Raw genomic sequence first — 27,653 nt, forward strand, 5'->3', positions numbered from 1 at the left:
TCACAACTATTTTTACTGCAGTCGTTAAGGAATCACACAGCAGTCATTAAGGAATCTGGCTTCCCCAACTGACTGCTTGTTGGGACCCAGCAGATAAGGTCATAGGTCACAATCATATGACTGCAGGATACTGAAACCATCATAAATGTGAGTCAGTTGCTAAGTGCCCAAATTGCGAACATGTGACCTTGGAGTGGTATGACAGCCATAACTTCGAGGACTGGTCATGTCATTTTTTGAGGCCGTTGTAGCTTCAAACTGTCATCAAATAGTCATAAGTGAAAGATTACCTATAACAGGGGGTTCCAACCTTGGCAAATTTAAGACCTGTGGACTTTAACTCCCAGAATACCTCAGCCAGCTTTGCTTTGCTGGCTGAGGAATTCTGGGAGTTGAAGTTCACAAGTCTTAAAGTTGTCAAGGTTGGAAACCTCTGACCTATAAAGACCTAAACTGTGGTTCACACAGATGTTTAAAATCCCTTGGGAATAAAAAAAACAAGCTGCCTCAGTCTTCAGTCATGACTAACCTCTGTTCTCATGTCTCACCTGCTTTGGAATTTGGCTTCAGCTCCAGACTCTCTTGATCCGTGGCATCCAAGATCTTATACTTACTCTTCCTTTTGGGTTTCCCTTTTTTCCTTCAGGAGACAAACAAACAGGTTGGGACTCAGGGAAGGCAGAAGCAGATTAACAGCTCAGTTAGGGGACAGCAGCATCAGCACTTAGACTTATATGCCACTTCACAGTGCTTTCCAGCCCTCTCTAAGCAGTTTACAGAGTCAGGCTCTTGCCCCCAACAAGCTGGGTCCTCATTTCACCCACCTCGGAAGGATGGGAGGCTGAGTCAACCTTGAGCCAGTAAGGATTGAACTGCTGGCAACTGGCAGAGTTAGCCTGCAATACTGCATTCTAACCACTGGGAAGGAAGGAACGAAGGAAGAAGGAAGGAAGGAAGGAAGGAAGGAAGGAAGGAAGGAAGGAAGGAAGGAAGGAAGGAAGGAAGGAAGGAAGGGCAATAGCTCTTAGACTTATATACCACTTCACAATGCTTTTTAGCCATCACTAAGCGGTTTACAGAATCAGCCTCTTGCCCCCAACAATCTGGATCTTCATTTTACCAACCATGAAAGGCTGAGTCAACTTTGAGCCAGTCAGGATTGAACTGCTGGCAATTCTAACCACTGGGAGAGAGGGTGGGAAGGAAGGGAAGGAAGGACGGAAGGAAGGGCAATAGTCCTTAAACATATATATCGCTTCACAGTGCTTTCCAGCCCTCTATAACCAGTTTACAGAGTCAGCCTATTTCCCCCCAACAATCTGGGAATGCTGGCCAAGGGCAGGGGGAGCGTACTCACTTCTTGCAGCAACAGACCACCACCCAGGAAAAGATCCCAAGGGAGACCAGAATCACAAAGGATGCAATCACGACGTAGAGCACGCTCCATTCTGGAAGGACAGAAACGTTCTCAGATTGTCTGACTTTTGAGACTAACAGAAGAAATTTCACATGTCCTTCGGGTAAAACAAGGAGAAGATGAGAATGCACTAAAGGGTTCTCAGTGAGCAGGAAAAATGGAACTTTTGGATTACCAGGATTAGGATCCTGAATTCCTGCCCTTGCTTGGCCATTCTTCTCAATTCCCTACTATACTTCTGACTCCGGATCAAAACCAGCCTTACGTATCCACCTTTTAGCAATCACACAAGAGAGCCTGCACTTTACCTCTGTCTTTAGGTAGGGTCTCTTTAGCTAACCACAGATAATTTTTAACTCTGATTTAAATTCAGGAACTGTTTTAGGCATAGAGAGAAGTATGGATGTGGAAATTAAAAAGCAGCCCAACTCTCTTGACTTCACCCATTCTCCTTGCGATTTCAAGCAAGAATGGTACATACAGGAATATTATGAAATTTGGCAATCTAGTGATTTTTTTTCCTTTTAAAAAAATAAAGAAGCCCCACTTCCCCCCCCCCCCCCCAAAGATCAGACAGAAAAAGTTGGGGTATTCTGCTATTGTGCTATTTTTTAATGCCCTTCTATGTTTGGGAGAAGCTTCAGCTGCCCTTTTGGATAAATACTGTAAACGAATTGGCTGAACTAAGGGAATAGCAGCAGACTCACAATCCCAGAGAAATTGTCCAGGGTATTTTAGCAGGAGACTGGACTAGAAGATCTTCAAAGTCCCTTCCAGTTCTGTTCTATTCTAAGGTAGTAGCTACTGTGGCTACTCTCCCGCCTCCTTTTGGAAGGGTTATCCCTATTGACTTACCAGTATGTGCTGCTACTGACAGATTGTAGGTTAAACAAGGTACAATTATTGTGGTCTTCCCTGAACATGTTCCCCTTTTCCCCTTTTGAGTTGTTCGCCGCCCTGAGTCCCTCCCGGAGAAGGGCGGCATACAAATAATAAAATTCAAATTCAACATTCTTGTGGAACTGAACTGCCCCATTGACCCTTCCTCTCCTAGACAGCACTTAAAACATGAGATACGCAATCTGAGAGGTCAACAGCAGGGCTCTAGGCCAACCATTAACCCTCCTCTCCCTATAACAGAGTGTAAGATTTAACATGTAAATGGAATCTAAGGTAAAGGTAAAGGTTTTCCTTGCACATATGTGCTAGTCGTTCCTGACTCTAGGGGGCTGTGCTCATTCCATTTCAAAGCCAAAGAGTCAGCGCTGTCCAAAGACGTCTCCATGGTCATGTGACTGGCATGACTAAACGCCAAAGGTGCACAGAACGCTGTTACCTTCCCACCAAAGGTGCTTTCCATTTTTTCTACTTGCATTTTTTACATGCTTTTGAATTGCTAGGTTGGCAGAATCTGGGACAAGTAACGGGAGCTCCCTCCATTACAGGGAGCTAGGGATTCGAACCACCAACTGCCGACTTTTCTGATTGACAAGCTCATTGTCTTAGCCACTGAGCCAAACTGTAAGCAGCATCCGGACACAGCCTCTAGCAAAACTCACTCTATGTCCAACAGAGTCATGAAACTGGGATAGCCACCTACCACAATTGCTTTCACCATCACCAATCTGCACTTTGATGAAGTTCTCCATCCAAAAAGGATCACAAATGCAACGCTTGGTGAAAGAGTCGCAGAGACCGTGATCTGAACAGTTGAGCTGGCAGGCTGAGGAGGAGGAAAATCTAGTCAATATTTAGGCAGACACCACCAGGGACAGGCACAGAGTACGAATTCTGTCTTTAGGTATATTTCTCATGGTTGTTTGTCCATATATCACGAATGTATAAATAAAACACAAGTGCTGCCTGGCTGTTTGCAGTCTGTAATGATTTAGATGAAGGATAAGAAACTGAATCCAGCTTATATAAAAGAACTCATTCGGAAGGATCAAATTTCCAGTGAGATGATGCTTCTGCTAATTGTGAATAGGGTTATACTCTAACAGAAAACAAACAGATATGCAGTTTGAAGCAAATACTCATTTTTTCTGGTTTTGCAGATGGAGGCAATCATTTTGATCAACTTTGGTTGATGTACAATTCTTATCACTTCCCTATATATGCATTATGGGGATTTGATGGCTTCCATTTCATATGGGTATCTGATGTTCAGAAACTTCAACTGGTCCAGAACTCAGCAACCAGGTTGGTCTCAGCCATAACTAAAAGATCACATTATATCTAAGCTGAAGAAATAGGCTGGCTTCCAGATTATTTCCAGATAATAGCCAGCATTGATTATCATTAACAATATAGTTTTAGTCCAGACTTTAAGATCTAGGATCATGATGACAAGCCTATGGCACACATGCCACAGGTGGCACGCAGAGCCATTTGTTAGGCCACACGAGGTGTTGTGTTCTTTTAAAGCCATTTTTCACCCTCTGGAGCCTTCAGGGAAGCCTCCTGAAAGGTCCGGAAGGCCCTACGAGCAAACCGGAAGTTTGTTCCTGGTTTTTCGCAGTCGGGAGGCTTTAGGGAAGCTCTGGAGGGCCTCCGGGGGGGGGGGGGCTGTTTTCGCCCTTCCCAGGCTCCTAGAAAGCCTCTGGAGCCCAAGGAGGGGGAAAAAAGTGTGCCAAAAGCAGGGGTGGGGTGGGGAGAGCTAGTTGTATGCTTTATGGGTGTGGGCACGCCCCCCCTGCGCTCCCCCTGCTTTTGGCACGCGATCCAAAAAAGGTTAGTCATCACTGATCTAGGACGTTCTGCTGACTCCCTTGTTCACAGAGTTCAACTGAGGAGTTTAACTAGAGTTACATTGGGCTCATCTTGTGGTAATCCCTGTAGCTGGATTTCTGGAATGTCATGCTTTTGAGTTGTGGAAAATGCCCTAAAAGTGTATCTTTCAAAAGAAATTTGAAGTAACTGATTTTAGTAGACATTTTTTTTAATATTCCTAGCTTTTGCTACTAATTTATATGAGTATTTGATGTATAGTTACATCAAATAACTATATATAAAGTATATACAATTGTACAGTATATAAGAACTATATCTAGTTATAAAAATAACTAGATGAAGTTAGCTTCCTAGCCAGATGCATGCATAAGGCCTGGAGTTTTAGATTTATTTATTTTATTTATATATCAAATTTGGAGATGGAAGATCTCCCTCACAGAGCAACTCTGATGGAGTGCTTATTGAAATAACCTTTCCGACTTTGCTTGTCAGAAGCTAACTGGGAAGGTTGCAAATGATGATCACGTGACCCCAGGACACTGCAACTGTCATAGATACCTGCCAGTTGCCAAGTGCCCCATTTTTAATCACGTAGCCATGGGGATGCTAAGTGTGAAAAACAGCTGTAAGTTACTTTTTTCAGTGTCGTTATAACTTCAAATGGTCACTAAACAAATGGTTGTCAAGGACTGCCTGTAATGCATTTTACCAAAAGGCATCAGCTTCAGGTAGCTTCAGTTCACTTCAATGGGTACATTTGTGAACTGAGGCTTGCTTTCCTGCTTGTTTGCACGCCTCCCATCAAGAAACACAACTCTGGGAGGGTCACAACAGTCACACAAACCAAACATCATAAAAACAAAAAGCAAAAAAACCAAAACTCAAAACCTGGAGCCATAATTAATCTCCTTCAATGCAGCCAATAGCAACATCTTCAAACTCTAACCTCACCCTACCCAGTGCTTGGAGGAAGAACCTTTATGGCTCCCTGGAGTTGGAGCCTGCTGGATCTCTAGAGGAATGGCATGCACAGAGCAGAGGCTGCCATGGAGAAGAGCCCTGTCCAAGGTCCTGCTAGGAAGCAAAGTGACTTCTGGGTGTGATAGACTAAAAGCGAATCTCCTAAAATATCCTCTGACTTACTGACTGTATTGATCTCCAGTGCACGGAAGATAAGGAAATCTGATTGCTGCTTCCGCAATTCACTCTTCAGGGTCCATGCAATATCGCGTCCTTTGAAGATCTGGTGAGGAGGCTGATTCCGCACGTAGAACACCAACTTTGTGCTGCCCAAGGGAAGGACGTTGGGAATGGAAAAAGGTAAGGAGAAAATGATTGACCAGAATTGCAATTCAAGAGAGGTAGAAAGGATCCAGGGAAGTATTTCCTTAATACACAATCTACAGCAACTTGCCCAAAGTTTCTTGCCCTATGACCACGTGGTCCCTGTGCTTAAGATAATCCTCTTTCCCCTGAAACCTAATGAAGAGCAAATGTATAGATGATCAAACTCCAATCTTACAAAACATACATTATGCATGTACAAAAGCCCACCTGCCATTCTGAGCTATTAAAACTATTTATATAAAACAAAAAGCTATTTAGCAATAGCAGTTAGACTTATATACCGCTTCATAGGGCTTTCAGCCCTCTCTAAGCGGTTTACAGAGTCATCATATTGCCCCCAACAACAATCCGGGTCCACATTTTACCCACCTCGGAAGGATGGAAGGCTGAGTCAACCCTGAGCCGGTGAGATTTGAACAGCCGAAGTAGCCTGCAGTGCTGCATTTAACCACTGCGCCACCTCGGCTCTAAATTTAGAACAATTTTAAAAAAAGACTCAAACTCGCTATGTCTACTGAGGGCTGGACCCTTATTTATCAAGCCTGGGTAGGCGAGGCTGCAGATAACGAGAGCTACCTGTATATATGAAAGGAAGGTGAGGCTTTTTGTTAGCTAACTACCCTTTCCTCTGCCACCATATTGCTCAACAGAATCAGGCAGCTGATGCTGGACTGCGGCCCCCTTACCATGCCGCAGAGAGACCATCCCACATTGCTGTTGCTTCTTCTGTTTTAAAAGAGGAACCAAACAGATTATAGGCTTAAATATTTGATGTTCCTATATTTTTAAAGTTATTAAAAATCTGTTTGAAGGAAGCAAAGGTAATTTGAGAAAAGCACTGTAGGAGTGGATTCAACAAAACTATATCATGGAGGGTTTTTTTTTTACCATGTTTATTACATAAAACAAAATTGGCTGTGTTTAAGCAACACACTTACAAACTAGGCGGGCTGGAAACTACGCAATATCCTAAACTACAAACTTCCAAAATACATTTTGGCTGGTAGCATCTATAAGCATCTATAAGCAGTGGAAGTGATGTGCCAGTGCCTGGAGGCTGTTAGGGTCTGGATGGGAGTAAACAAGTTGGCACTCAATCCAGACAAGACCGAGTGGCTATTGATGTTCCCTCCCAAAGATTGGCCAAGTATTCCATCTCTCAGGCTGGGGGGTGAAATTATACGCCCCTCAGAGAGGGTTCGTAATTTGGGAGTCCTCCTGGATCCGCAGCTGACTTTAGAACACCATTTGTCGGCTGTGACCAGGGGGACCTTTGCCCAGGTTCGCTTGGTGCACCAATTGCAACCCTACCTGGATCGGGAGGCCCTTCAGATAGTCACTCATGCCCTTGTGACCTCAAGACTGGATTACTGTAACGTACTCTACATGGGGCTGCCCTTGAAGAGTGTTCGAAGACTTCAGCTAGTCCAGAACGCAGCCGCACGAGCGATCGTGGGTGCACCCAGGTACACCCACGTTACACCTATCCTCCGCGAGCTGCACTGGCTACCCATTAGTCTCCGGACTCGCTTCAAGGTGCTAGTCGTTACTTATAAAGCCCTACATGGCATCGGACCTGGGTACCTGAGAGACCGCCTCCTGCCAATTACCTCCCATAGACCGATCAGATCGCACAGACTAGGCCTCCTCCGGATCCCATCTGCCAGCCAATGTCGACTGGCGACTTCCCGGGGGAGAGCCTTCTCTGTTGCAGCTCCAACCCTCTGGAACGAGCTCCCCGTGGAGATCCGGACCCTTACTACTCTCCCGGCCTTCCGCAAAGCCACTAAGATGTGGCTGCTCCGGCAGGCTGGGGGGCTGTTGAAATAGCCAGCTCCACGGTAACTATGAATGTTGTGTATTTTAAATTGTTGTTTGTCTATTTATCCCCTTCCCTTGTTTATTGGAAGCCGCCCAGAGTCCTTCGGGAGTGGGCGGCATACAAGACCAATAAAATACAAATACAAATACAAATAAGCCCAATAGGCCTGTAGCCCTCTAACTTTCTCTGTATTCTCACAGTGCGAATGACTGGGGGTAGAGGCGTTAAGTACAGATATAAGTGTGCATACACAATTGTGCCCACACAATACAGAACACCTGGGCCACCTCTGTTCCAAGAAACCCTTAACGCCCAATACTGCATCACAGCCTTAAAAACAGCTCAGCTGGAGCATGTCAAAAGAAAATGTTGCTTTGTATCACTTTATTTTGATGAAAAGGAACCAGGCTGGTGCCTGTCGGGATAGGCAATCATTAGTCATCTCGGAACGAGTCCCTTGCAGGGACCCTCCTAACCTAACTGGTGTCTGCATTCATCTCTAACCTCTTCTCATGAGATCTCAAAGGAGCAGGTATGGAGACATCCTCTCATTTACTTCCCAAGACAAACCACCATAGAATAGAATGGAATAGAATAGAATAGAATAACAGAGTTGGAAGAGACCTTGAAGGTCTTCTAGTCCAACCCCGCCTAGGCAGGAAACCCTACACGACTTCAGACAAATGGTTATCCAACATCTTCTTAAAAACTTCCAGTGTTGGAGCATCCACAACTTCAGGAGGCAAGTTGTTCCACTGATTAATTGTTCTACCTGTCAGGAAATTACTCCTTAGTTCTAGATTGCTTCTCTCCTTGATTAGTTTCCACCCATTGCTTCCTGTCCTACCCTCAGGTGCTTTGGAGAATAGCTTGACTCCCTCTTCTTTGTGGCAATCCCTGAGATATTGGAACACTGCTATCATGTCTCCCCTGGTCCTTCTTTTCATTAAACTAGACATACCCAGTTCCTGCAACTGTTTTTCATATGTCTTAGCTTTCAGTCCCCCAATCGTCCTTGTTGCTCTTCTCTGAACTCTTTCTAGTCTCCACATCTTTTTTACATTGTGGAGACCAAAACTGGGTGAAGTATTTCAAGTGTGGCCTTACCAAGGCATTATAAAGTGGTATTAACACTTCATGTGATCTTGATTCTATGGAAAGGAAACTGGGTTGAAAGTGTGACTCTTCTCTTCTTACCTCTTCTCAGTGTAAGCCTGGATCTTCTGAACGGTGATGTCTGAATCCAGGACCCCGAGCAGAACCCCGATCTGACGGATGAACATGCCCTTCTGCCGCTCCGTCAGGTGGCTGACGTTCACATCTAGGATCAGTTCCACGAGGTTGTTCTTCCTGGGATCTGGAAGAATGCTGGCGTTAAGTGCTAGAATGCATCGTGTGAATTGGTGAGCTTGGAACGTAACCTTGCTCGCTCCCAGAGATGAGGGTGGATCTCATTTAAAACAGGACAAGGAAAAATAAAATAAGATGCTGAGGTCATCTTTGTGTTATCTCAGTTTATTCTTTGGAAAATCTCGAGAGAAGGACATGAAGGGTGGCTCCTGAGAGGCGGCTGCTCCATTCCGGATGGAACCAACTTGGAGAACCTTTGTGTTGTTTAGAACAGGAGGCAAAGCTTTGATTTGGGGTGGTGTGGTGGTGGAGATACTTAAACATTTCAGGAGGGATAGGGGAGTGGCTCTGTCATGTGTATGTGTGTGTGTGTGTGTGTGTGTGTGTGTGTGTGTTTAGTTTCCACTTTTTCCTGGATTTGGAAAATGGCAAAGACTTTTTTGCAGGGTTCCTTTGTTGGAGTAACTGCATGCGAGTTGGACAGCCATATACATCCATTTAATTAATACATATAATTTTGTGTGTTTCTCCAGCTTAAAAGGTAGCAGCCATGCAACATTTCAGCAGTAAAATTGAGTATCGCAGTTGGGAGAAAGATTTGTGGGTTGCATAAAATGATGGAAGAAAAGGGGTGCATGTCAATTGTACACTGTGTGCTGAGAAACAAGATCTGAGTAATGTAGACTTACAGAGTACTAACCCTACCATGTCACATACAGGTAATCCTCATTTAGTGATCACAGTTGGAACTAACAACTATATTCTTAAGTGAAGCTGTCGTGAAACTGCAGCTGTGCTTAGGATGTTCCTTCAGCTTTCTTTTCCTTTAATAGCACTTAGCAATAGCACTTAGACTTATATACCATTTCACAGTGCTTTACAACCATACCTAAGTGGTTTACAGAGTCAACATATTGCCCCCAACAATGTGGGTCCTTTAAAGACATGCAAAGGTCATAAACTGTGAGGATTGGTCATAAAATTACTTTTTCATCGCTGTCATTACTATAAATGGTCATGAAATGAGGCAGTCAGTAAACAAGGACTACTAGAAGTGAAACCCAATGTTAGGCTCTTAGATTTTAAAATGAATAAAGCATAGCAGCTGAGACCAGAGATTGTGCATCTTGAAGTTGTGATTTCATCACGTCCATGAAGGTCCATTTTTGCAATTGGAAGAGATGAATTTATCTCTTCTAATGATTATTAACATTGTGGGAGGAATAGTATGCTGAAGTATACTTCTTACTATCAAGCTTGCTCCTTCATTAGTCATTTATATTATTGTTACTTGTTATTAGCACATAATAATAAGATCCTAACCACAGTGTTTGCATTGCTTTCCCCTTTCCACATATAAGCTTCATGTGGACCCAATTATTTTCTGAAAGGAGACAGGATGAAGGAAATGGATGCACTCACCAGCTTTTACTTCCACAGTGGCTCGGTCCACATCACTCTCCCCTTTGGCATCAATCACTTTTAGATGGAAGGTGTACGTTCCCTCCACCAGGTTGGAGAGAAATAGAATAGGATGATGATCCGAATTATTTAGCACCTCCTGTATGTCACACAAACGCCCAAAAGCAGAAATTCAAGATCCAGCAAAGATCTTGAGGATCCTTCAAATTCTTAGAAGCATTGCACACAAACACATGAGCAAAATGGATTCTCTCTTTCATGTGGAGGAAAAATTGGAAGCAACCCAGGTATCCTTATGTGTTTTTGATCAACAACATAACCGGTAAAGCACCAGAAATGAATTTTATAGCATTCTGAATGCTTAAAAAAAAAAACACCCGAGAAGGAAGCACATGAAGTCATTCTGATTAAATACAGGCAATTGCAGGCAAGGTGAGCAAATATCAAAAGCCAATTAACACTGAAATAGATTTAAAAATTAAGGACAGAGCAAGGGTATTTCATAGATACAGCAACCATTATGCAGAGATAATGCTGTGTAGCTTCAGGATATGCTGTTTCCTTTCTGGTTATCTTCTGTTAAGAGAGCTCCAAAAGGCCCCTGGGGTTAATTAGTTTTATACAGATTTTACAGACTTCTCCTGTACAATATTTATGGGAGTTGTTTCCAACCCATTTAGAGGGCAACTGACTGAGGAAAATTGCTCTAAAGGAAAACAAAATTCAATATACTGGATTGTCCCTAGCTCATGAGCTGCTGTTATCCTTCATGCAGCTGTGCGAAATATTGCTAAACGTTCATGAGTCTCACATATAGGCATAAACACTGCAGAAAACGTGGTAGCAGATCTCTCATTACCCACCCCAGCTGCAGGGCTGCTCTCATCCCGAGTCCACAGGAAGGTGACAATTCCTTTGTCATCCGTCGATTGGGACCCATCAAGCTCTGCCGTGTTTGTAGGGAGAGTGACGGTGACAGTGTTCCCCATAATTTTTGCCACAGGAGGCTGATTCATCTCTGGGCAACAAAGGAAGACGGAAAGATCAGAAGGCAAATGAGTCCAAAAGGTCCAGTAGGTGAAGATACTCCAGGAGAGGGATATTGGGAACATTCATTCCAACACAGAGTCCATCATTAGCCGTAACACCCAACTAAATTAACCATATACTTTACAGAGCTAGCCAGAATATGGTTAATCAGTCCCCTCAAACTAATCAATTCATTAATAAGGAAGGTGAGATAATCCAGAAATATGCTTTTTAAAAATTCCCATTAATTCTCTTAGAAGAAAGTAATTACAGAATACAGTAACAACCAGGGTGTTGGTTTAGTTCAGTGTTTCTCAAACTCAACAACTTTAAGATGTGTAAACTTAATTCTCAGAAGTCCCCAACCAGCATGCGTGGACTTCCAACTCCCAGAATTCCTCTGCCAGCGTGGTCCATCTGATTTGATGGCCATTAAAGTATTATGACTTTCTACCTGCTACTCACCTTCTTTCACAATGACAGTAACTGAACTTTGTCCTTGTAAGTTCCGTTCATCTTTGACTGTTAGCGTGAATTTGTACACTCCTACTTTAAGCCCAGAGACTGTGGCTATGCTGCTGTTGGCATTTTCCAGTTTCACACCATCTGGGCCCCTGGCACAGAAGAAATAAGTTGAACTTGACAGAATTGCTTGCACAGGGAAGGAAGAGAGGCGGTTAATAATCCTTTTGATACCTGAGGAAGAGCTAGTCTTCAGGTGATGCAAGGAAAATTATTTGGTGGGCTCAGGAAGAAAGAAAAATGCATTGAATAGTGTTTCTCTCTCTATGGTAGTCTTGGTCATAATTCTTTTTCCTTGTTCTATATAAGCGAATGGAGTAAAATCAAAATAATTTTATTCTTGGTGACATAAATTTCTCCAACCAAAAAAGACTGAATATCAATTTGCGAAAATGTGTGAGGAATTACAGAATTTCCTGATTTTCTAGAATCTTTGGCATTTTGCAACTCTAGGAAGCTACTTCTAGGCTAGGTCGAAGGACAGCATAGTTCTTCAAATACACAGGAGCAACAAGTGGCCTGAGACAAGCTTTTGTCCCAATCTGAGATCAGGTTCTTGTCAGGACTGCCAGGAAAACTTCCCAACGACTCCAGAAAAATGCCTGCCCCCATCAACATCTTATAACCCAAGGATTTGTTTCTCAATGTAGGTTTCAGGGAGCCAGAAGTCAACACAAATTATGTATAATCCCATGAAAGTTTTTTAAAAGATTATTTATCCTGTCCCCAAGATGATTGTCCTTAATTTTAGTCAGAAAAAAATTCTACCAGAGGATTCTCAACCCCGGTCAGTGGCCCAGTACTGGTCCATGACCCATTGGGAACTGGCCTGCACAAGCATGTGAAGCTCTGTTTGTGCAAGTGGCGGTCCCATACACAAAACCATCCCCCCCCCCCCACTGCCACTGCCAGTCTGCAGACCCAGAAAGGTTGGGGATTGCTGTTCTACTACATAGGTAAAGGTAAAGGTTCCCCTCGCACATATATGATAGTCGTTCTCAACTCTAGGGGGCGGTGCTCATATCCGTTTCAAAGCCGAAGAGCCAGCGCTGTCCGAAGACATCTCCGTAGTCATGTGGCTGGCATGGCTAAACGCCGAAGGTGCATGGAACAATGTTACCTTCCTACCAAAGGTGGTCCCTATTTTTCTACTTGCATTTTTACATGCTTTTGAACTGCTAGGTTAGCAGAAGCTGGGACAGGTAATGGGATCTCACTCCATTACATGGCGCTAGGGATTTGAACCGCCAAACAACTGACTTTTCTGATCGACAGCTCAGCATCTTAGCCACTGAGCCACCGCATCCCCTGTTCTACTACATATTTTAGGTCTTATGGAAGGAGATCTTGACTGCTCCAGAGAAAGGTGCCTTGGTGGGAATACAAACTGATCCAAGGTTAGCAGCTTAGATACTGAACATCATACTCAAAATAATCTACAACAGGGGCGGGTTGCTGTCGGCATTACTGCCGGTTCGGTCCACACACAATTTTGCGTGCACAAACCAGTTCAGAGACGTGGCAGGCCTGGGTCACTTCCAGTTCCGGTGACCCATGCTGGCAAACCATTATTGGTTTGGCCGAACGGGTCCAAACCGGTAGGAACCCACCTCTGATCTACAACAGTTCAGTCTGGGAGGTGCCAAGTAACTTATGGATTCTCAGGCCTATCTCAAGATCCTAATGCAGAAGATCTTACTTAAGTAAGCGGAGCAGAGTAAACATCTACTCAATACAAAAGAACAACCATCAAGCGTGCGACAAAAGAGAGACATACTGTGTTTTCTCCCAAAGGAAGGAAGCAATCTTCTGGTCATCTGAGCTCTTGCTGCCATCCAGAGTGGTGCTGTCCACTGGTAGGATGAGTTCTTTGTCTGGACCAGCATCTGCCCTGGGAGGTTTATTGTTCTCTGAAATGGAAAAGAACAAGAATGTAGCAGAATGCTTGCTGTAATGAGAGGTATACAGATGAATAAATACAGATGAAATTGATTTATAGGAAGCCAGACCATTATCTAACCCACTGGAATCTATCCTGGCAATGCCCCTCATCCCAATGTTCAAATATGACTCTTTTCTGTCCCTGCTAAGTCAAGATGCTTTAAGCAGGAAGGCTTGGAATCAAACAGGGTCCCTTTTACATGCAAGGCGCATTCAATGTCCTGAATTATGGATTTTTCATAAACAGTCTTAAAATGTAAAGTTAAGTTGCACATTATAAATTTATTCGGGTGCTGCCATATCTTATTTCACTCACTTTTTATGGGATTTATACATTTATTTAACATAATCAGCTTCTACTGGGTGAACAAGGAAGCATTCTGTAAATCCAACTGAGAAATTGTAAGTGGCCTAGACAACAGTGAGAACTTAAATCTAGATCTCCTTTTTTGGCGTTAGCAGAATAATAATATCCCACAAGACAGGCATTTATTTTGTTGGTAGGAGCTGCAACACACAGGCACACACACACACACACACACACACACAGAGCTCCTGAGGGCCAAAGGGAAAAGGGTATGACATAATTCTGAGTTCCCTAGAAAGTACATGATCAATGTTTTTGGCATGTCTGTTGTTGGTTTATTTTTATTTTTTGAGGATTTGAACTGTTTTAAAAATAAAAATAGGTATGTTTTGTCTGTTCAGATACTTACTCATGTTCTTTTTTGTCAAAATATATATGCCATATTTTTTGGAGTATAAGATGCACCTTTTTTCCTCAAAAGAGAGGCTGAAAATCTGGGTGCATCTTATACATCGAATATAGCATTTGTGACCTCCTGAAGCCCCGCCCTCACCAAAATGGCCGTGCAGAGCCTTATGGAGGCTTTCAGAGAGCTCTTGGGGGCTGGGGAGGGCAGAAATGAGCAAAAAATGGGACATTTCCCCCCCCCCAGCCCGCAGCAGCACTCTATAAGCCTCCATAAGGCCTGTTTTTTGCTTGTTTTTGCCCCCTCCCCAGAGCACTCTGCAAGCCCCCTATTCATGCCTTTAAAAAAAAACAGGCCCGTTTTTGTGAAGTTTGCAGAGTGCAACCCCCCCCCCCTTTTGGAAAGCTCTTTAACTGATTGATGAGATTGATCAAGTGCTGTGCCAGCAGAAACAAAATCTTAGGTGCTGCAGATTGTCAGGGATTTCCTTCTCCAGCACATGGATAAATACACCTGGAAACATCTACCTACCTACCTACTCTCTCTCCCTCCCTCCCTATTGTATTTCTCCTTCTCTCTCTCTCTCTCTCTCTCTCTCTCTCTCTATCCCTCTACCTACCTACCTACCCTCTCCCTACCTATCTACTGTATTTCTCTCTTTCTCTTTCTCTCTATCCCTCTACCTACCTACCTACTGTATTTCTCTCTCTCTCCCCCTCTACCTATCTACCTATCTATCTCTCCCTATCTACTGTATTTCTATCTATCTCTCTATCTCTCTATCTCTCTATCTCTCTATCTCTCTATCTATCTATCTATCTATCTATCTATCTATCTATCTATCTATCTATCTATCTATCTATCTATCTATATATCTATATATCTATCTATATATCTATATATTTCTCTCTCTATCCCTCTACCTACCTATGCACTCTCTCTCCCTACCTACCTAATGTATTTCTCTCTATCCCTCTATCTACCTACTTACTTTTGTTTTTTATTTGCCTCTTCAAAACCTTGGTGCATCTTATACTCCGGTGCGTCTTATATTCCGAAAAATATGGTATATAAAAATCAAAATGTGCCATCAAAAATAGATAATATCCTGCTCAGGTTTGGGATAATGATCATAAATGAGGTGTGGCATATGTCCTATGAACTGCTCAGCCTTCTAATTCTCTATATATGTGAGATAAGATCTTGACCTAGAGAGTGGCATATCCGGCAAATGATACCCATTGTCTCATAGTATAGAGCAGTGATGACGAACCTTTTTGGTGCCGAGTGCACTAACCGGAACGTGTGTGCATGCGCATGCATGTATGCATGCCGGAGCACTGGAAACATGATGACCAGCTGGATGTTGCACGCATGGCCATTTTTCAGGCTGTTTTGCGGGCTGTTTTTGGGCTGTTTTTGGCCTGGAAACATCCTGTTTGGGGGGCATTTTCTGGACTGTTTTCAGGCCATTTTCCAGCACCCATGAAGACCAGCTGGCCATTGTACATGTGCGTGCCAGAAACCAGAAGAGCAGCAGGCCAGTGCGTGTGCCCACAGAGAGAGCTCTGCATGCCACCTCTGGTACGTGTGCCATAGGTTTGCCATCACAGGTATAGAGTTTTCCATTCCACATCAGCGCTATATTTCAACCTAAGGTATAGCACCATAGCGAGCCCATAAAGTAGGTTAGCAGAGTTTTAACAGATTTCCATTACAGATCTCAATATACAGCATAGAAACTACTGTAGAGGCTTAGCTCTCCAACAAATGTTTAGGTTTTTTTTCTGGACAGTAATTCTTTGTGCTATGCAACGTGTCATTTCTAAAGCCCAAGGGTGTTTGAAATGCTACTTTTTATTCTTTAAGAGTGTGTGCATTTATTTGGGGGAAATGTTTTTTAAAAGAAGTGAAGGACTTTTAAGTTCCACTGGTTGCCCCAATAGCATTTTGAAAACATACACCCCTGTAGGATGATACCCAAGAAGTCTCCCAGTACTAACATCCCCGCTCTACATCTGGTCCATAACTATCTTCATAACTAGGTTTCTGGGATGTAACAGGGATTTGCATTTTGCATTCCCTGATGCAAAGCGGTTTGTTTTGAAAGGATACCTACCAGGTTGTACAATCACGGTGACCTCAGCAGTGGACTGATGGCCAGCAGAATCTGTCACTGTCAGTTGATAGGTGTAGTCACCTTCACGCATGGCTGAGAGCTGCAGAGTTGAAGTCCTTACCCCCTATAAATAGGAGGAGGAGGAGGAGGAGGAGGAGGAGGAGGAGGAGGAGGAGGAGGAGGAGGAGGAGGAGGAGGAGGAGGAGAGCAGCATTCAATATATTGTTAAGCATTTCTTTATTTTGAATCAACATCCTGGGGCAAGAAATAACAAAGTATGGCCTCCTTTTCAAGTTTCCGAAGGCAGCATATTGCAGAGGAGATGGACATCACCAAAGTGGAACTTGCCTACCTCAAATAGGGAACTGTTGTCATTGCTACCATCAAGCAAGAAATGATAGATTGCAGCTCCAATATCTCCAGTCAGTCTGTAGTCCACGAACAAAGAACTTGTAATTCTCCAGATGTTGCTGAACTTCAATTCCCAACCACTAGCTGAGGGATGTCACAAGTTATGGTTCAGGATCTGGAGAACTACAAGTTGCTTATCCCTGCTTTGATTCCTCATCTCAATAGAGCAGAGAGATAAGGAATTAGAGATGAAAAGATTAAAGATGGCCAGAATGAATCCAAGGGTTTCACCTCAGATAAGCACAATTTTAGTTCTTATTTCAAAAGTATGGAATACTCATAAATGAAAGCTAATCTGGGAGACTTAGATATCATGCAGGTTTGGTGAAAAAAGCTAGCCTTGGGCACTTATATGCGTGCCAATTCTGATCTGGGAGAGGAACAGGAACCAATGCAGCCAGAAATGCAATGACATTGGCAGGAGAGAACCTAACCATCTACCCATCTTTTCTATAGATTGAACCCAATGTCTGCTATTTGAGAGAGTGCATGAGAAAGGAGTTCCCACATTTACTTTCATTACATTTATCAAAAAGCAGAGGGAGATGGATATTCACTAGGCCATAAAATTCCTTGAAAATAAAAGGGCCAATTTAAAGCCTGCCCACTAGGGTGCCTTGAACACAAATGTTAACATTAAGAACCATATTATTTCTTAATATTGTAGAATCATATGGACACTAATTGCCAGCTGTTTACAAAGATTAGTGCTTTTTTCCCCTTTTTTTTTTGAACTGCCAAGTGTATTAAGAAAAGATTTAGGGCCTCACTGAAACGGGGGTCCTGGCAATCTTACCTGCATTTCTGCTACCTTCACTTTGCTGTTGGGGCTGAGGGACCATTCGTAGCTGATGATGCCGTGGTCATCTGTGCTCTGATTTCCATAAAGGGTGATGGAATTTTGAGGCAGAGTGATCACTTGGTTGGGGCCCGCATTTGCCACAGGGGGATAATCCACCGCTTTGTTTACCGTCAGGCTAGCGGTGGTGGAGTTGGTAGCCCCATCAGAATCTACCACAGTGAGGCTAAAGTGGGAGAGATAATGAGGAAATGTAAAGATCAAGCCTGAAAGGGAACAATTTCAGAGGCGGCAATCAGAGATGAACCTGGCAATCAGAAGCATGCTACCTCTGACGTCTTTCACTTGCATCTATTAGCTCCTGACAGAATTGACTGAAATGTTGAGGCAGTGTTTATCTGAACATGTGCGGCAGCAACATCCCTAGCTATAATGGTTATTTATTTCCCATACTGCATGAAACTGAAATTTAAGTAAATATTAGTGCTTCTGGGAGCAGCTCTAACTGCTGGCCAGTTGCATGACACACAGCTTCACAGAGTGACTCTGAAGCCCAGCATTTCTATTCACAGGAAAGTTAGGACCTGCCTAACAAGCAGTATGGAATTTTCCACTCTTTGCATTGAAGATACATCATTTGTGATTCCACAATGCACCAAGAAATTCTACAAGGCACCAAGCCTCAATTAGCGAAGTCTGGCTGGCCTGCAGGGACTCGGGGGACTTCTTAACAGTGGCCGCTATTGAACAGGTCTCTTCCCTAATGGATATGCAGTTGGCTAGTTCAAAAACCTATCTCTACCAATGATCTTTTAATCAAAGCTTTTATTGCACTTTCTTGCTATGATCTGGGAGATTGCCTTGTACTGGCAGAATTATATTGAATGCACTGCTATTTTTTAAATGTTATTATATTAATACCAAGCTTCATAATAGTAATTTTTAAATCATCTGTAGCACTGGATATTATATTAATAAATCTGTTAAAATATTAATGCCATAAATCATTTAAAATAAATATCAGAATTCACTGCCAGAGGGCATAAGGCTTGTGTGATGTGGCGGTTTTATAGCATTAAGCATTTGCCGATGCACTATAAATAAGGTGAAATTAAAGGAACAATTTGGATAAGGTGGGTAGAAGAAGTGACCGAAAAGGTTTTGTGAATAATTTGGTTTTAGCTCTGTGGCAGCCTAGTGTGGGCACTTCTGTGTATATGAGTCTCATGAATAATAAGGCTTCGTTGCAATTACCAGTTTCAAGCTAGTATTCACTGCCAAAGTAAATACATTTTTAAAGTGTTCCTCAAAAGTGCCAAAGAAATCCTTTCAGAAACAGCTGAAAAGCCTTGCTAAGCATGAAAAAAAGAAACATAAAGGAACAACTTGGCAATTAAGGCCAGCACACGATCCAAGATTCACTGCTGGTTTCAAATGCACAGATGAAATCTAAGCCGTCACATTGTATAGGCTATTTGCTATTTGATAATCTGTCTGTTCACTTATAGAGGGCTCTGTAACAGAGCCACGCAAACAGTTCATTATTTAAAATCATTGGCAAAGCAACCCAGGAAACAGCTTTTGAGAAGAGAACATCTGAAGCATATCATCCTACCACTGATCAAAAGGGGAAAAGGCTTTTTAAGCTTAAAACATTTCTTCTACAAAGCAAATAACAGCTATACCAATGAGTAACCCTTAACCTTTAGCTATTAAATTGAAGCCAGCTAGACTAAATACAAAGAAAATTGAATAATAGTATTTATTTATTTATTTCTATTTATGACCCAGTAATCCCTTTTATTGGGGTAGGGCCGGACAACTGAATGGAGCTTAGAGTTCATTAGCTGGATGCCCTTCCTGATGCCTCATTTATTTAAATTATTACAGCTGCCCACAACCGATGGACACTGAGTGGTGTGCAATTCCCCCATCCATAAAAACAGATAAACCTAGAACTGTAGATAGCCCAAACAACAGAGAATTGCTGCAGAATATCTCTAGAAAACCTGACCCTTTTACAAAAGAAGCTAATTGAAAGATATCCTCATTGTTTTATTATTCATTTGCTGTGTCTTGATAACCCTTAAGAATATCCATCTGAAACTTCAGTTAAACAAACAGGCCTGTAAACACTATTTTTTAAGAAAAAGAAGCCAGCCAGGTAGAGGAGAGGAAGGATGGGAGAAATTTAGAAAGAAATAATGAGGGCTGATGAGCCATTGGATATGCTTTCACTAATGTTCATAATTGGCTGATAACAACATAATGTGGGACCCAACTGTTTTATGAATGCAGCAACAGCCTCCTGCATCCAGAATGATGCTAGTAGCAGCTTTGCCAGATTATGTTGTGAACTGAGGTGTATATGCTTATATAAGCAGACCACCTACACAGGCTAACAAAAATAAAATTATATTGTGGGTAAAAACAGCGCTGCTGTTCTTAAAACTGATTTAGTTGCTAAGCTTATTATGCAATTTCAAGTAACACTGTATTTTGGACTCACAATTAGAGGTAGGATTCCTTGACTTACCGGAATGTGTAATTTCCTGGTACCAGGTTGGTTAGTTCCAGAATATCTGTATCAGCAGATACTTTCTCTTCTCGAAGAGGCCCCTTTAGTTCTTCCCAGTGATAGCTGACTATTTTGTCATCATCCGTACTTTCTGGTCCAGTGAACACAGATAATATGTGTCTTATTTTACAAGCCATTTTCTCCGTAAACATGCAATAACAATAGTCAAATCTATTTAAAATTAATCCAAAGTTGATGTGTAGTTACAGATCCTTTCACAAGACACAATAATGTAATTTCCAAGAATGATGCTATAACAACCATTGGATTTTCAGGGGATGATCAAAAGCCCTTGGAGAGAAGCTGTGTTATAGATATATTTGATTCCAGTTTCAAACTCCAGAGTGTCATGAGGAGGGCAAGGAAAAAATGAAGATGAGACTCTGAATGGCCCAGCGATCATTGTAGCCAACATGTCCAACAGGCTACATCTTTGTAAGACAGCCTTCCCCAAACCAATGCCCTTTGGAAGTGCCGAAGAAGCAATCTCCAGAATTGTCTGTGGAGATTCTCAATCATCCAAGTCACAGTTGTCTCAAAGGAGCTTTTTCTCCCCCCCAAAAAGCAACTGGACTGTTTTTTCCTTGAGGAAGAAAATGTTTCACTTCTTATCCAAGAAGCTTTATCAGTTCAGATGGCAGGGGAATGGAAGGATAGATACTGATAGTTGAAACTGGATGGTGGGGGATGGAAGGGAAGGTTCTGATAGAATGGTAGAGGGGATATGGAAGGCTTCTATTTCTTTACAGTCACCTGGTCATTAGCACTCTCCCTGAGTTGTGTGTGGCCACTTGGGGTTTTATCTGTGCTCTCAGGCTCATGTGAATCAGGGTGCAATTTGTTGTGGGAACTTCTTGGAACAGTTGCAAAGGCTGCATTGTAGACTAGAGATAAATGGTATCTTATTCCCCCCCACTCTGTTGAGGGAGGGGTGTTCAATTTTAACATAGATGGATTCTTTTACTCCTGCTTAATATTTTCTTCTTCTTCCTCAAGGAAAAAAAAAGTCCAGTTGCCTTTTGGGGGGGGGGGAAGGCAGCTTTGGGACAATCGCCAGAATTCTTTTGTCTGAGCTGGTTGAAAAGGCTAGGAGATACAGTCCCAATATACAGGTTGTCCTTGACACATCACCACATTTGGTTTCCATTGAATTTGCTTGTCAGAAGCCAGCTGGGAAGGTAGCAAATGGTGATCACATGATCCTGGGATACTGCAACCAATGTAAATACATACCAGGTGCCAAGCCTCTGGAGTATGATCATGTGACCATGGGGGTGTGTTGCAATGATTGCAAGTGCAAGGAAAAAAGTATAAGTCACTTTTTTCAATGCTATTGCAACTTTGAATAATTGCTAAATGAATGTTGGTAAATCGAGAACTACTTGTGCTTAGGGGAGAGAAGAGTATAGAAGACTGGCATAAAATACTTTGAGGAATTAAAGCCATTTAGTAGAAAGAGCCAACATACAAGTTGATGATCTTTTATATCCTCATCCTTTGCAACCATTTGAATACAGAAATCCTTTATGATGGCTTTCTTTGTTATTGAAAAGGGAAAGTAGAGCTTATTTTTGACCAGGTGTCGGAATCTCTTCCTGAAAATATGGGAGCATGAAGTTTAGGACTAGAACCGGAAAACTGAAAAGCAGTGTTTAATTTTGTGTGCGTGTGTGAAAGTAGCATAAAGCCTTGAGTCTTTCAGACATTAAGTTATGCATTTGGCATATGGCTTGTAGATAGGAAATCCAAGAAGTGAGTAACACTTGAAGGGCTCTAAGGGATAACTCTCATGCTCCCTTTTTTTAAATGAATCATTGTTTCCTTCCCTAGCTTTTTCAATGCTTTCAGGAGCAGATTGTAATGGTTTTGTTGATACTGGGAAACTGCCAGTTAGGCTGCAAGGAGGGGTCAAGAAAGGGCCTAGCTTGGAGTCATTGCACAGTTGCAAGTGGCATAAGGTTGACCTCCCCCAGGATTCATGAAGCCTTGTCTTGTTGTTCCCAGGGGAAGGGAAGCAGTCTGGAGAGATTCTTATAACACCAGTGGTAAACAATAAACTAAATAGCTATCCATGAGGTCTCTGGTTGCCTGTGTCTGACGTTTTGAGTACTTACGGCTGCCATCAATGACTGTTGAGGTAGTTGGAAGAGAGATCTCCAGGAATGGGGGTGACACAATGGCCACAGGTGGCTGATTTACTCGAGGCTCTGCAGTGAGAAAAGAAATATGACAATTTCCCTAGGAACATATTAGAAGATACTTGTGGCACATGCCGTCTCCTTTAGAAATCCACTTCATTCAATTGGAGCACAATGGTAGAAATAAGAACTACAAAAACTCAATGTTGCTTCTGGATTGTGCTTGCTAGACAACCTTAAGACAAACCCTTGGAGCTCCAAGACCCTTCCCTGTTGACTGTGCAATGTGCTATTCTATCTTTAAAGGCTATTGTAAGGATTAATTGAAGAATCTATTAAAAAGTCTGAATTATCTAGAAATGTTTGTAAAATGTAAAATCATTAGGTGGCTACAGCAACTTTTCAGCTTCAAAATCCTGGTGGCAAGGCAAACAGCCCCACCATTAAGTAAGGGTAGTATTATAACTGTAAAATTAATTCTCTACAGACTCTGGATGAAGCTTCTAACATTTCCCAAAGAGTGGACAGGGAAGCAAGAGTGTCCTCAATTTGCTGCATATATTTAACATGTTCTCATATTCATGTTTGTAGTATTCAGATGTTAAATTACTTTCTAAGTACAAAATAGGGATAATTTGAACACAATAAGTCTTAAATTCTGGATTAGCAATGTTGGTTGCCCACTGCAATTCATTAGAGATATCCACTCTGGTTGCCCTTATACTAAGAATCGTCTTTTGCAAGTAATGCCATGCAAGTACTCCGATGGATAATAGGGAGTATTTAAAATAAGACAGAAAAAAAGCTCTATAAAGCTTTTGCAGTTCATAACCAAGGCAACGCCATTTATTCAATGCTGTATTGCCTAACTGAAAATAATTAGTGGTAAACAGTAAACACTTCCAAAAGCAGGCAGTCTTATTAGACTGCTGGTATAAAAAAAACAGTCTGTTGCATCCTAGATAACTGATTTTCAGATAAGCTTTATGGAGCAAGCCCATTTCTTCAGACAGATGGAACAAAACCCCTGAGAGAGATTCTCTTGAGTACATGCAAAGGAAGGGAATAAGAATAATTCCTAAGAGGATCAGGACACAGAATAGTTAGATGTTGGCCATAAGAAGATTTCAGAGGCCTGTGTTTTGCCTCAAAGGGCACTAAATCCAGTATGATGTGAGTTTTGTGTTGTGAAAGTGGTGGCTTGTCAAAATTTAACCTGTCTCTTTTCAAAGAATTACATCACTGGATAAATCCAGGAGAGCAACTGCAGTTCAAGACAAGTCTACAGTGTTTTCAGAAGGGCAGAAAGTGGTTTATAGTTATTATTCATGCTCAAATTGCTCCCTGGGTATGATTTCACATCATGAAGAAGCATGCCAAAAAATTATATAACCACCACCAACAGAAACACTGCTGCTGCTCACACAAAGTACAGAAAGGGAAAAGAGGTGAAAAAAATGTGATAATGACACACTCCTTTTCCTCTCTCAAAACCGAGTCAAACGTTTTGCTTAGAAAAATATTCAGGTCAGCGATAATTTGGGCCACCTAGCTTGCTTTTCAAATGTTTACAAAGATAGGAAACGGTAGGAATAAGACCTGGGAAAACAATGCAATACAGGAGTTTGATGCATTAATTGAGCATACCTGGTTTAACCGTCACATTCACCATCCCTTCTCCGTGGGCGTTATCACCATCGACTATCACATTGAATTCATATAGGCCAACGGTGAGCTGCCAAACAAAACGAGGAGGAATTGTTAAGAAAGGGCAAGGCTATGATGATATGTTAAAAAGAAATCTATCATAAGGAATATTGGCAGCATGTCTGAGGCAGGCCTTGTTACAACACTGTTCCCGTCTCTTTCCACCACTTCCAACAACTCTTCCATCATGAGCTGTAGTCACCAAAAGATGTTGCCATCCACTCAGGGAACTTTTAGGAGCCAAGGAAAGGTTCAGATAAAATGGGATGAAAATATTGAAAAGCTTCAAACTCATGTTGTTTAAAAGCATTCTTCACATACACTAAAAAAATAATGCATGTTAAAACTAGACTGCATTTTCATTCTGCAATTTTTATATTCTCATGATCCTTAAATCTGTTGCTCTTGCATTCTTGTTTCATTCATTTAACCTTTTGCAGGTGGGGCTTCTACAATGAACAGATAAACACTTTAGATTAGCATTAGAATAATAGAGTTGAAAGGTGCCTTGTAGGTCATCTAGTCTAACCTGCCCCCCATCCAAGCAGGAGACCCTATACCATTTCTGACTGATGGCAGTCCAGTCTCTTCTTCAAAACTTCCAGGGATGAAGCTCCCACAACCTCTGAAGGCAACTTCTGTTGGCAACTTCTGTTGGCAACTTCTGTTCTATTGATCAATTGTTCTGTCAGAAAATTTCTCCTTATTTCCAGGTTGAATCTCTCCTTGCTCAGTTTCCATCCATTATTCCTTGTCAGGCCTTCAGGTGCCTTGGAAAATAACTTGACCTCCTCCTCTCTTTGGCAGCCCCTCAAATATTGGAATCTGCTATCATGTCTCCTCTGGTTCTTTTTTTCATTAAACTAGACATACCAAATTCCAGCATCTATCCTTCATGTGTTTTAGCCTCTGTCTCTTTATCATTTTTGTTGATCTTCTCTGCACTCTTCCTAGAGTAGAATCTGTTAAAATTCTAAAGTCCCAGAGCAATTTAGCTTCTTCATTTTCTATTTCTTTCTCTGTTTTATGGTTCCCCACCCCCACCCCAAGTTCTTGCTTGCAGGCAAGTGATATTTCTTGCAGATCTTTCAATACATCATTGTTGCTACTTTTTCATGCCGTTGTTTGGAGTCAGTCTGTATGATCTTCTTACAGCAGCTATCCAGGTGGTCCATTGTTTCTTCAGCTTCTTGCAGAGGCGGGCACTTGCTGTCTTTTTAACAGAATTAACAGAATCACAGAGCTGGAAGGAACTTTTGAGGTCTTCTAGTCCAACCCACTGCTCAAGCAGGAGATCCTATACCATGTTGGACAAACAGCTGTCCAATATCTTCTTGATTTCAGTGGGGCACTCACAACTTCTGGAGCCAAACCATTCCACTGTTTAATTGTAATCCATTATTAATTGTATTTTTGCTACCCAGTTCACAGTTGCAGCAACTCTGAGTGGCTAGATCCACTGACAGAGAACTAAGTTGGCTTATTAGGATGGGAAGCACAAACAGACCAACATGATTCTAACGTTACTTGAACAGCAATGTTTTTATTTGTTGCCATATCCATCTAAACCTTATACAATGATACTTACTACCTATAGTTCTTTCTAGAAAGACTCACCTTGGACAACTTTAGAATCTGTGAATGCTGTCCTTCCATCTCTCCGCTATAATCCTTTGGATGCGTAATCAATCTCCAATCATAGGAATAGCTACTTCCTGGTGGAACAGATGGAACAGATGGATCAGAGATTATGGGAAGGCCTTACATGTCAAAATTATTCAAAATGTAATGCCAATGCGGGAAGCAACTTATGCAAAACAATGGTTTTCTTTAAGCTGCCATATTTATGTGAATAGTCTTGATTCCCAAAATAATTTGGCCAGGTTTCCCAGCTTCATCATCCATCTTGAACTTACATGCATTTATCAAACAAACTCGCAAGAGCTACCAAATTCTGAATAGGACTGTTCAGCTCCTACCTTTAGGTGATGAAGGTAGGGCATATGCATTCAATTCCACTTCATTCTTCGGCAGGGTCACCTGGACACTGTCTCCAGCAGAAACTGTCAATTTCTTAATAACTACGGAGGAAAATTAACAGACCAGAACTGGGTATAATTCACATTTTATATTTTTTCATTATAATATGTACAATAGGTTGGATTAAAAGGGAAAACAGAGTGCACAGATGGTCATGTAGCACCTACTGGCAACTTCTAAAAGCAGCTGCATCTTTCTCTGAAACTACTTACCTTCCCTTTGCAGCTGCACAAGAGAAAGGGAAAAGGGTTGTTTGCTTTAAAGGGTTGCTAACAAGTGCTATGCTTCTGCTTTGACATCTGAAATTCTATGCAGGACTAATATATGAAGACTTCTGCAACAAATGATTAACAAACATGGTTTACAATGTACATAAGAACCATTGAACATTTGGCATGTATGTTCCCCCTCCTCCATCTCTTTAGGTAAAGGTAAAGGTTCCCCTTGCCCATATGTGCTCCCAACCCTAGGGGGCGGTGCTCATCTCCTTTCAAAGCCGAACAGCCAGCACTGTCCGAAGACGTCTCCATGGTCATGTGGCCAGCATGACTAAATGCCAGAGGTACACAGAGCGCTGTTACAAAATGCCCCAATTTAGGTATAGGTTTTACGAAGGGATCTAAAATGTATCTAAAATATCTTTTTGCTTTTATACAACTAGAACTGCTGGTTACAGATCACTTGTTATAGAGACTGGCTATTAAATTAGAATTTGATACTGGGTTGCTTGTCTTAAGCTTGCTAAGATTGCCACTCATTTTAAAAAATAAAATAACAAAATAATAGGTAATTGTAGACACAACTGCTTCACAATTAATATGCTGCAATATTCTGGAACTGTACATTATGGTCTGAGATTTGTAGATAATACCAATCTCTCAAAACATTTTACTGCCCCACCCCAAGCTAATACTGAAGATTAAAATTTTTGCTCTTCTGGAGAAACTAGTTTGAACACTGTGCCCTGAACCAAGGAGGTTTATTAGGAAGTGTGTGACAAACAAGACTAGTTAAACTAGATACATTTCAGAAGAGAATATGAGTTTTATTTCTCAGACAAGGAAAGGCAGAAATCTTGATGCATTTAGTGTGAACTTATTTATTTAAAAGACTTGCATGGCTTATGTTAGAGAACAACTTAGTGTAGTTCTAAACAATAAAATCCCAAACACAGTAAAACACACAAAAAAGAAACAAAAAAATGGCACCTCAGTCACGTTTCTGGGATGCTCTCCCAAAACTACCCACAGGTTCTCATCACTTTCTACCTTGGTGCCTGCATCTCAGACTTCTATAAATGTGCAAAGGGTCAGAATTCTGAGTTGGAAATTGAGAGGCATTTTAAAGTCCAAGTATGTAGTCAGAGCTCACAGAACCATGACTGTAGTATTTTGAATATTTGGGTAGAGACAGTTAGCACTGAAGCTGATAATCAAATCTTGTCCCAATTTAAGGAAAGCAATACAAGCCTCTTTAAATAGCTCCCTTGCAACAGCCAGATGAAGAAAGCAAATAATAGCCAACATTTGCAAAGAAAGAATAGCAAGACATATTAATAAGAATAT

At 41.9% G+C, this 27,653-nt stretch overlaps 1 protein-coding gene across 1 annotated transcript in view; it reads right to left on the reverse strand.

Annotated features, from left to right (window-relative positions):
• KIAA0319L (KIAA0319 like) overlaps window positions 1-27,653 on the reverse strand; it is a 61,789-nt gene that overhangs the window by 2,742 nt on the left and 31,394 nt on the right. The window contains exons 5-20 of the mRNA XM_032227657.1: window positions 26,028-26,129; window positions 25,666-25,763; window positions 23,989-24,076; window positions 22,318-22,410; window positions 20,162-20,294; window positions 17,623-17,851; window positions 16,416-16,539; window positions 13,420-13,552; window positions 11,586-11,734; window positions 10,955-11,109; window positions 10,092-10,230; window positions 8,517-8,676; window positions 5,294-5,436; window positions 3,018-3,140; window positions 1,358-1,448; window positions 549-640 (exon numbers count right to left, since the gene is read on the reverse strand). Coding sequence (XP_032083548.1) covers window positions 549-640; window positions 1,358-1,448; window positions 3,018-3,140; window positions 5,294-5,436; window positions 8,517-8,676; window positions 10,092-10,230; window positions 10,955-11,109; window positions 11,586-11,734; window positions 13,420-13,552; window positions 16,416-16,539; window positions 17,623-17,851; window positions 20,162-20,294; window positions 22,318-22,410; window positions 23,989-24,076; window positions 25,666-25,763; window positions 26,028-26,129 — 2,052 coding nt within the window. The remainder of the gene's footprint in view (window positions 1-548; window positions 641-1,357; window positions 1,449-3,017; window positions 3,141-5,293; window positions 5,437-8,516; window positions 8,677-10,091; window positions 10,231-10,954; window positions 11,110-11,585; window positions 11,735-13,419; window positions 13,553-16,415; window positions 16,540-17,622; window positions 17,852-20,161; window positions 20,295-22,317; window positions 22,411-23,988; window positions 24,077-25,665; window positions 25,764-26,027; window positions 26,130-27,653) is intronic.

The sequence above is a fragment of the Thamnophis elegans genome, chromosome 12 (assembly GCF_009769535.1).
Source record: "Thamnophis elegans isolate rThaEle1 chromosome 12, rThaEle1.pri, whole genome shotgun sequence".
NCBI lineage: Eukaryota > Metazoa > Chordata > Lepidosauria > Squamata > Colubridae > Thamnophis > Thamnophis elegans.